Source organism: Photinus pyralis, unplaced genomic scaffold, assembly GCF_008802855.1.
Source record: "Photinus pyralis isolate 1611_PpyrPB1 unplaced genomic scaffold, Ppyr1.3 Ppyr1.4_LG3a, whole genome shotgun sequence".
In the NCBI taxonomy this organism is placed as follows: Eukaryota; Metazoa; Arthropoda; class Insecta; order Coleoptera; family Lampyridae; genus Photinus; species Photinus pyralis.
Genome location: NW_022170509.1, coordinates 12130590 through 12141261, shown reverse-complemented (window position 1 = coordinate 12141261; position 10672 = coordinate 12130590). Strand labels below are relative to the sequence as shown.

The 10672-nt window shown below is 35.6% G+C and overlaps 1 protein-coding gene across 1 annotated transcript; it reads left to right on the top strand.

Annotated features, from left to right (window-relative positions):
• Window positions 1-7379: 7379 nt before the first annotated feature.
• LOC116165855 (vegetative cell wall protein gp1-like) lies at window positions 7380-9366 on the top strand. Its single transcript, XM_031480561.1, has 3 exons — window positions 7380-7452; window positions 7947-8107; window positions 8525-9366. The coding sequence occupies exons 1-3, from the start codon at window positions 7438-7440 to the stop codon at window positions 9348-9350; spliced, it is 1002 nt and encodes a 333-aa protein (XP_031336421.1). The 5' UTR covers window positions 7380-7437; the 3' UTR covers window positions 9351-9366.
• The last annotated feature ends 1306 nt before the right edge of the window (window positions 9367-10672 follow it).

Here is a 10672-nt window from a genome sequence, read left to right as displayed (position 1 = left end):
AAGTGCCCTATCCCCGAATTAAATGCTCCCTTTTTTTTAAATTATTACAATTCTGCCAGGTTCATATGAACTCAGAGCACTACCTCAAAAAACCAAGAAAATGAAAAATGAACTAACTATAATTAGGTGCTAATTAGGTGCTAATTAAGTGTCCTATTCCGGAATTAAATGCTTCTTTTTTTTAAATTATGAACCTGGAAGAACATGTAAAAATTTAAAAAAAAGGAGCATTTAATCCGGGATAGGGGCACTTAATTAGCACCTAATTAGTACCTAATTATAGTTAGTTCACTTTTCATTTTCTTAGTTTTTTGAGGCAGTGCTCTGATGAGTTCATATGAACCTGGCAGAACATGTAATAATTTTAAAAAAAGGAGCATTTAATTCGAGGATAGGGCACTTAATTAGCACCTAATTAACACCTAATTATGCAATATGTTTGATTGTGTTCTGCTGACCTTGCTCTGCTAGGTTCATGGATATAAAAAGTATTCAACTGCAATTGTTTTCCGAACAGGTCAAATTTTATCCGCGCCAAGACGCGATAATGATTTTGAGTGGATAATGGTTTTTATTTACGTTTATCATACAAGATTTTTACCAAATGTCAAAAATGTTAAAAAAAATTATTGCATCAGTAATGTATTTACATAAATGGTACTTGTGCTAATATTACTAAGAGGTATAATGAACAGTTAAGGTCGGAAAGTTGTAATGCACTATTACATATGAAAGGGTTGAAATTTCCATTTCCTTTAACAAAGTTTCGAAATTCTGAACTAAAACTGAACAAAAGAAACCGATACAACGGAATATCGAAGGATCCCCAGTATTATCATTAATTTTTTAGCGACCATTTACTTTAACGTTGCAAAATACATAATAGTCAACAAAAATCAGAGCAAATATCTGACAAAAATGGATCAAATTCGTGTGTTGGGTGTTGAGATAATGCTCTAAGTCTTTTTCACACGATCTTGGCACACGAATAACGATTTTGACATCTTTTGATGAAAATTCGCTAAAAATGCAAAATCTCGTGGGCATTGAGATAATGCTCTTATGTTGCACCGGCAAATTTAAGTAGGGCTTACTTTAAAATCCATGACACGATTATTGATACAATGGTTGCCATGGGTTTTAAGCTAAGCTCCGCTTAAATTTGTCGGTGCAAACGGGCATTAGTCCTTTCCCCAACGATCTCGATGCAAGATCGATGCGATTTTGACATATTTTGATCAAAATACATCAGAGGTCAACACAAATCGAAGAAATTCATATCTTACGTATTGAGATTTGTACCTAACGGTTTATTTTCTTAATTACATTATTGTTCATGGTATATTTTGATGAATTTGGAAAGCAGTCGTAACCTTCGAATAGATGAATCCATCTATCGTTGGAATTTTGATCATGCAATTTTAGCGCGCATTGGTTATCGATTGTCGACCTTAATTTCTCTCTTTCGACTGCAAGCTGTGATAGAGTGCACTTGATTTTTAATTATCGCAATTCTTAGTGTAGTAATCTTTGGCGATAGGAGGATATTATAATTGCGTTTTTTTCTATCCGCAATTTGCATTACATCCACTTGACGTATATTTTTTCTTTAGGTAGGTTGATATTTCATATACAATTTTCCATCGACGATTGTGTTTCATTGCAGTCTTAATTGCAAATCCCAGTTTCCAACTGGTATTCCAATACCATTTTAAGTATAATTTCGGATACGTTTTACATACGCATGTGGGTAACCTTGAAGTAAATTCACCATCGATGCGCAGGAGTGCCAACAGCGTTTGACAGCCTTTGTATCTGCTGATAGGAGCCGCCATTTCCTGAAAATTGGTCACGGGGTCATGCACCAGATTTGATAACAAGATTCGATCCACAAACAAGAAACAACTTCCGTAACTTTTTTCGAATTAATTAATAACTATTTTTGTCCCCTCCCGGTTATATGTGATCACTTGTAAGTAATTTGGTTAACGTCAGAATCTATATTTATTATCTTGCGATTTCTGTGAGATGACGATCGTATTAGCCCGGCGTATGCTATTGTCAACCCTCCACTTCCTTCTGAAGCGGTTGGGCGATTCAGTATCTTACTTGTGAGCTTACTACAAGTAAGGCTCTGCAGCTTGGGAGTTTTTTTTTGTTTGCAGATTTATGTTCCTTCTACGCATTACTATTTATATCAGGAATTTAAAATTGGTTCCTTTACGTTAAATTTTATAAGTTTTTTTCACAATAGTTGTTAAAGGTATTCAATGTATATTTTGACATCCTAAACAAAAACAAATAGAACTAACCTTGGACTTCAAGTCTCGTTCATAGAATGTGTTGTTTTTAAGACCTAGGTACAGCTGGATAGTAGAGTTGAGACATTTTGAGATGTTTTCTTTCAGAGGAAAATCTATTTGGAAAATCGATAGTGAATTCTTCTGGTAATGTTTATTGCGTCAAAGTGAATTTTTCTGTATTGCATTGGGTTCGATTTCGGTGTTTGGTTTTTCTTAGTGGTAAATGGAAATTTAACTTCCAAGGACGTTGTTTGCGTACAATCAGTTTAATGAACGTTGATACTGTTTAGTATAATTGGAGGAAATCCTCAGTAAGCACGTGCACCCAAATATGATTTCAAAGATGTCTCTCACAATAAAACCGATTGAATTGATTTTATTGTTGAAAATATCGACATCTTAGTTATAATTTCGCCACTCATAGGTTTTTATTACAGTTTCTGTAACGCGTAATGATGAACTCTTTCAGTAGGCACATTTACTTCCATATTCAAAGAATGTCTTTATATATTTACTTTTGCAACTCTACCCTTAAAGAATTTTATGTCGGTTAATCACATAGTACTAATATAATATTATATTTATTGTCGAATAAAAAAAAACGTTTTCCAATTACAGAGCAACAATAAATTATGTAGAGTACACGATGGTATATAAACAAAATGAAAGAGAAATTCTAAAGTTGACACAGTGTGAATATAGCACTCGGTAGTAGGCAGAAAGCCTTGAATAACAACAAATTAAATTAATTAAATTAAGAGATATAAATACCAAACCTTGGAATGCAATCTAAAGCGTAAACAAAATTAATGAATAATAAAACTGAAAATTTCGACTAATGTGGAATGTCAATATTCGGAAAAATTATATCAAATAATTTACATGCGTTCACACTAGGAAATCTATATAAAATATCTATATATAAAATTGATACCTGACAGTAAATAAGGTTCATCAAATTTGTTGTGTTCCTCCTGCTTTCGAGGAAGCTAAAATTGCATTTAGATATGTAACAGTATAATGACCATCCTGTATGTATACTTTGAGACCGGTTATCGCAACAAATGAATACGTAAAGTGTATGAATACGAATAAATACAAACGTTGACATTGGTGCTGAAGCTGTGAGAGCGTAATTAAAGCATGCAAGTCGAATTCTTAAATTTTATAAAATATAAATTACATTTACTCTTTAGGGGATTTGTTTAATTAGTAGTGTCACTTCTTAAACTAATCATTTCTACGCCCGCTAAATTTATTTGGAAATTATAGCAGCCGTCATTACCAATTGTTATTGAGAATTACTTTATAAGTGCATTATTGGCACACAATATTGTCAGGAAGTCCACATACGGGTCTAATTAAATATGGTTTTTGTTGCATTGAATTCGGACAAAAACTGTAGGGACTACAGCTTGAGGCGATTTTTAATTTTCACTAAATGGCCGCTATTTTGAAAAAAAAATGAAGTCCGTGGTTATTTTTTTATACCTTCGTTTTTGTATTTTAATCATTTTTGCCAGATTTCATTGAAATAACATCTTGAATTTTGACTGATTCTTGGACAAGGATTAATGGGGATTTTGAATATGTTAAAATCGACACTACTCACAGTATAATGCAAAAAGAATCGTTTATAATGCAATTTTTCCCGGATCAAAGGAATTTCAAGAATGATCATAAAAATGTTGTATATATAAGTAATATGTATAAGTACATTTCACTGAGGGCTGCCGATAAGAATTTGTGGGAATCTTTTTTAATTCTTTCTTGGAAGATTATTTTTATAAAAGCAATGAGCCTTGAAACCCTGCAAAATAGTCAATTTAAGCCCCAGTTGCACCAACAAAATTAAGCCTTGCTTAAAGTTAAGTCGAACTTAAAATCTATAGCAACGATTATTAAGTCAATCGTTGCTATGGTATTTAAGTTATGCTTAACTTTAAGGGATACTTAATTTTGACGGTGCAATAAGTTAGAATATTTATATCTTTAGATGCTCGGAGCTGAGCATGGAGAGCACAAAGTGAAAATCTTTACTTTCTTCGTTTTTCCTAAGAGATACTTTAACAGTACTTCCTCGCTACAACGTCCACATTTTTTATTACCTTCGCGATTCACAAAACATTTTACCTACATTTCTTTCGGTGAACTTATTGCGATTTTGACAACAAATTGGATACTACAATCCCAGCATCATTTAGAACATCTGTTGGTATGCCTTTTTCCGTTTTTTTTGTCATTTTAAACACCTTGAACGTTCTGTTTATCTATCTATTCATAGGGAAGTCCGACCAGGAAGCACTTAAGCACATCAAAGGCCTATTCTGCCTATACCCCCTTTCTTTCGGAACTAGGTTCAGAGCTCGTTCCTCTCAATAAAGAATAAGACCCTGTTTAGTCTAATAGACTGGTACACTTTTATAAAAAAAACAGAGGTTTAAAGAGTTCTAGGGGCATTTCAGACAACATTTGGTCAAATAATTTTACTAATTTGAACCTGCTCTTGCTGAACAGGAATATCGAATGTCTGACTGTTAATGAGTTAGTTGTAGAACAATTGTGTATCACTGAGCCGGAAGTCACACCCATTACCTATATATTATTTCGCGAAACCTAGAAAAGTAATAGGCGACGTATTGCTAAAGGTTAAAACATGGTAGGTACCTACTGCATTCCAACTTTCAGATTCATAAAGATCAGAACTATTGTTATATGCATTTGGTGTTTGAATTTGTGTTCACTTATATTCGTATTTCACTTTCGCCAATTTGTATAGGTGTTAATAATCAGACTTTACCGGTCGCCAACTGAAAGGTGACATTTCAAAGTTCATTTTATTTTTAATTAGCATATCTTTGCATTTTTGCCTAATTTGGATATCACGCACCACGATCTGTAAAATTATTGCTTATTGACGACAACCGGTTGATTATACAAAAATATTAGTTTATGATTCAGAAATCGCAACTTTAAGTGATCTAAAGGACAGTTCATACATTATTCTTTACGGCTTGGTATGCTAAATCAATCAATTTCAAAGGCGGATATGCCTACTGGAAATACGTATAGGAAAATTTTAGAGGTAATTTGGAAATATATTGGGATACATCATTTAAATGTTATTTAACTATATGCTTTGAAATGGTACCGACTTATGGGGTATTATTGTTGAAAATCAAAACCGTGCAAAAGAAATAACTCCTTCTCCTTTAAAAGAGCTTTGACACAACAGGGTGAAAAAGAAAAGTTTCTTTTTTAGATGTTATCAGATCTTACTACCCGTGTAAAATAGAAAAAAAGGTAAAAACTGCCTTTTTAGATATTTTTCAGTAAAATCCAGTGGCGTAGCCAAGAAAAATTTTGGACTACCTTTTTTGGCTCAAATTTTTTGCATACTTCTTTCTGATTACATTTATGTATGACATCCTATATTTTTTTCGAACCTTGAGGAGCCCTAAGAGTGATTTTATGATTGTTTAAAAATCTTTACACACTTAAGAGTCGCCTCTACGATCCCCACACAGTTAGATGTGATAACCAAAGTATGTTCTGAACCAGGAAGTGACTTCACACCAATCAGAAAAGAGGTCGTGGCATCACACCCAATCAACTGGTCCAACAGGTTCGTGAAACGGTCCAACATGCCGGTACTAATCCACATGGCTGTTGAACCGGGTGGAAAAGCTGTTGGACCAGTAGAAAAAGGTCTTGGCCCGCTTTACGAACCTGAAATGGAGGGGAGTATTCGTGCGTGCTCGTCTCTGATTGGTTGTGACATCACGACCTTGTTTCAGATTGCTGTGACGTCACTTCCTGGTCCAGAACATAGTACATTGGTTATCTACTGAATTGCACCAAATTTGGTTCATAAATTTTCGTTCATAAATGTGCGGGTGGTATCTGTGCTGACCCATCGCACGTCAATCAATGGACATCTGACCAAACGCTAGTTAACGGTTCCAAGTCGGCAACCACTATTTTTTATTTTAAATTAACGAAATATAATCTTACACCGGTTATTGAATAACAGAACCAATCGTATATACTAACGATCCAAGATAATAATCCGGTTTCCTGGTCTATTTTATCTTGCCATTAAGTTGATATGAAATCATCAGTTAATTAAAAATTAAAATTAAAGAATATATCAAGTTAATTTCACGTTTATAGACTCCGGGGTGCTGAGTTAGAAGTTTATGAAAACCTTTTACAGTAAATATCTGCTCTGGCCGTTCACCCCTTTAACTATGCGACCCCTGTACTCCCTCTAATTGTAACGACCGCCGCACTAAGAGAATATTGACTCTGGTTTATACTACACGTTACTTGACCCATAGGTTGTACTGTTTGATTTTGCAATTCTTGACCCATTTATATTTGTTATTAAGGTTAACTCCTTCCATCAGTTCCCTGGATAAATATTGCATTAGGGTTAATGTAATGTAAGCGTACAAGGAAGTTGTTAAGTTTATAATTAATTGTTTTTTAAAGAATTTATTTATGCAGTTATTATAAGGTTAAGCGTATCATTTTTCGTGCAATTTTCCAACGACAAAGTTTATAAAAGCACTTGATTACATCCGTGTCTCTATTCATATCTTAAAAATGGGGAAAGTTGGCGTAGTTTTTTAAAGTCGATAATCCTGCAAACACACACCTGCCCTTGGTTAACGGTGGTAATTCCACCCGCGTTTCAAATAACTGCTAAAATTTCCTTCGATTTTGTTTAGACGCGTAATTAAAGATTACTTATGTAAGTGCATTCACAATAAATGGCATTGAGTGTGGGTTTCCGATAGTTCAATCCATGCCCTAAGTTAAAATTCTACACATTAGGTACAAGTCTTAGCGGCTTATCAGCAATTCAAATTTTAATGCAAGCAATGAGCCTTGTAATTGACTATTGCTATTGGTAATTCAAAACAGTCTCATCGAGAGCACTATATCCATAACAAAGCAGTGAAAGGTTCTATTAGCAACCTGATCTGATATAATTACGTGCAGACCAGGAACCGGGGCTTTGCCAGACACTGGGACCTTGCCCCTACTTCTTCTGGCATTTTAGAACTTATATAAGTCTTACTACGACCCCCGCGTACCTCTAGTTTTGCGTTCACTTGCCACAAACACCATGATTGCTAAAATTGTAAGTAAATTACCACATGCTTCTAGCTTATAGTTGTATAGTTAACGGTTAAATTTGTATTTGAAACTGTTGCCAACGTAAGACAGCCAGGGGTGCCACTTCCTACCTTCGCAAAAGGTCAAAGGAAGTTACCTTGAGTAGTTACGAGAGTTGTTGACTACTCCCTTTAGAAGAATGCAGTTTTCAATGTCAAATTTAAGAACGATTTTTATGTGGTTTCGGTCTTGGCAATACAAGGAAATGGATTATTAAAATTTCTAAATAGAAATTTTTATGCCTATGTCCAATAATGCAGTATTATTTGCCCATAAAATGAAAGTTGGGCATGCTCAACTCTTAATTTAAATAAAAGAAATATCTGGTACAGGCGTGGTTCTACATTAAATTGTTTTTACACATGACTGCCACTTGCACCGTTAAAGTTTTACTTTCAATGACTTAAAAACCTACAAATGATTACCTCATATATGTAACAATACGTTTATTGCTTACAGGTGATAGTGATCGCTTTCGCGTGCTTGACAATCGCTCAAGATTTTGACTACGACGAAGGCCCGCAACCACGACCGGCACCAACGCGAATTCGACCGGGATTTTCGGGAACGTCCCCGTCTAAACCATCGGCACCCATTGCCATCTTGAAACAAATAAACAGGTACGCCAATTTACAATTTAAACGTTGTTTAGATTGTGTCATTCTTCTTCGGTTACACGGGCTTCTTTGCGCACTATTAATTTCTAAATTGAAAAGTAGAAGTTTACGTTCTGAATGTTACAACTTTTTTTATTATTCCTATTGTCTTATTAATCAATGGCGTATTATGTTTCGTATCCTGTCATCAACGGCAATGCAATTCAATACAAGTAGCATTCATTAAGAAATGTCCTTGCTTCAGTTGCAAATTTCATTGAACTTTATACTTTTATCAAGAACATTATTAATTACTTGAATATAAATTTCTTAAGGCGGAGTTTATGGCATGATTTGTAACAAGGAAAACGGGATTGTGGATCAATGCATAAATTTGCTTAGCAATTCACTGTTGTATCTAACCGAGCCAATTTTTTGTAGGCATAATGAAGACGGCTCATATACATACGGCTACGAAAGTGCCGATGGATCATTCAAAATTGAAACAAAACTACCAACAGGTGAAGTGAAAGGGAAATACGGGTTCGTAGATGATGTTGGAAAACTTCGAGTTGTTGAGTATGGCGCCACTAAGTACGGGTTTGAGCCACAAGGAGAAGGTATCACCGTTGCACCCCCAACGTTGGTTGATGAAACCACCTTGAAAGACGGCAGTTTGAATCCCGAGTACGCCGATCAGTATTACCAACCAGAACCAGCACCGAGACCAGCACCAAGGCCGAAACCTCGCCCTCAACCTTCTTTCGACGGTTACTCGTCACCCCTACAGTTCGCTCCGGCACCGCAACGATCAGCATCACCCGGACCTGCCAGACCACAACAAGGCTTCGGCGGTGCCTCATTGACAACCGACATCGAATACGGCGCACCACAACCCAGACCAGCACCACCAAGCCGAAGCTTCGCGCCCCAACCCACTAAGCACGGTTTCCGTCCAGCATCCCAATCGTTCTCCTTCGAACCCGCCCCCATCGAAGAGCAAGAGAATTACGCCGAACCAGCTCCGGCTCCCAGACCAGTGCCCGTCCAGTCCTTTAGACCGGCGCCCCAACCCAGACCCGCACCTCTACCCCCATTCAGACCGGCACCGCCAAGTCCCCAGTACCAATCGGCACCTGCACCAAGACCAGGTCCCGTGACAAGACAAAGCGGCGGCGGTCCCGGAATTTTAGATCAGTTAGCCAAAGACTACGCCATTCCTAACGGAGCACCCGCCCTTCACGATATTAGCTTCGGATATTATTAAATTTTAGTCGTATTTATTGAGACAATTTTTTGACTAGTCCTGTTTTCCTTTCAGGAGTTTAAAAGTTGATATTCAACTGCACACCCTCTCTTTGGTTTTATGATTCCTATACGCAACCCTTCAAAAGTTAGTATAGACAATTAATGCTCAATTAAGAATAAAGTGATAGTTTTACTAACTTTATTGTAAATTGTACCTTGTATGTGTGTAAATAAATAATTCTATTATGTAAAGGTCGTTCGTTAGGAATTGGAGCGTTGCAAACAAAGCACCGATACGCATTTGTAGCGCCCACCCATACTTAATCGCAATGAGGAAATGCTCCATCTACATTCTTTATGCAAGTGGGGGTGTTGAATATTTTTCTACCTAATAAAAATATCTTACCACTCGCAAACAAAACGGTATATCCTACAATGCAGATTTTCTCAGACTACATTATATTTATAATACTACTACGGCCATACAAATTCGCAGTGCAGTCCATTTGACCCTCCTAGTCAGTGACCTGACCTAGTCTACTATGTCCGAAATTTCCATTCGTTTTTAATTGTTAAAACTTTTTGGATTTATTTCCATCCATGATAATTTATCCCAGTGGATTTCCATAAGAGCAAACTGGCCCTAACCACTAAAAGCGATATTTTTTCAATGACCGGATATGAAAATGGGGCAAGGTATATGTTTTAACTTTTAATTCCGTGGGCGCGGTCCCCTAAATAGTAATATTTAGTCCTCCCCAAATTATTTTAGAGCAAAAATGTATTAAGGTTTTTTTGTAGAAAATTTTTTTACGTCAATCAACCGTATTAGTTTTCAATTTTTTGCATAATAAAGACGGAAAATTGGAAAAATAAAACCCGCATCTTTTTTAATAATCTGCGATGCCATGGAATTTTCCTCGGAATTTTCTAAAACAAAAAGATATCCATTTATCAATTAGCATCAGTTCGAAATAGATTTTATGATGGACTTGGTTACTGTCTTGCAGTTAATGGTGACTTATTCGAACATTTATTGTAAATTGTTATATTAGGAAACCGTTTTTAGTAATTTGGTCTTTCTTTATGTTGAATTCGCTGTTCTAAATATAATACTTTTTGATAGAATGTGATTTGTTTTATAGCAGACATTTCATGGCATGACGGATATTGGCGTAGGTTTTGTATCATAAAATTCCATGGCATAACAGATTATTAATAATAATAATAATAATAATAATAATAAAATATAAAAATATAAAAATATAAAAAACACATACATAAAGACAAAACAGTGACAAACGATTCTTGTCGACTCTGTTCACAAACATCAGAAACAAT

What these genes read in the sequence shown, in the direction of transcription:
- LOC116165855 (XM_031480561.1), top strand. An exon ending in ATCTTGAAACAAATAAACAG is followed by an intron (nt 8,108 to 8,524) that starts GTACGCCAATTT and finishes AATTTTTTGTAG; the next exon opens with GCATAATGAAGACGGCTCAT.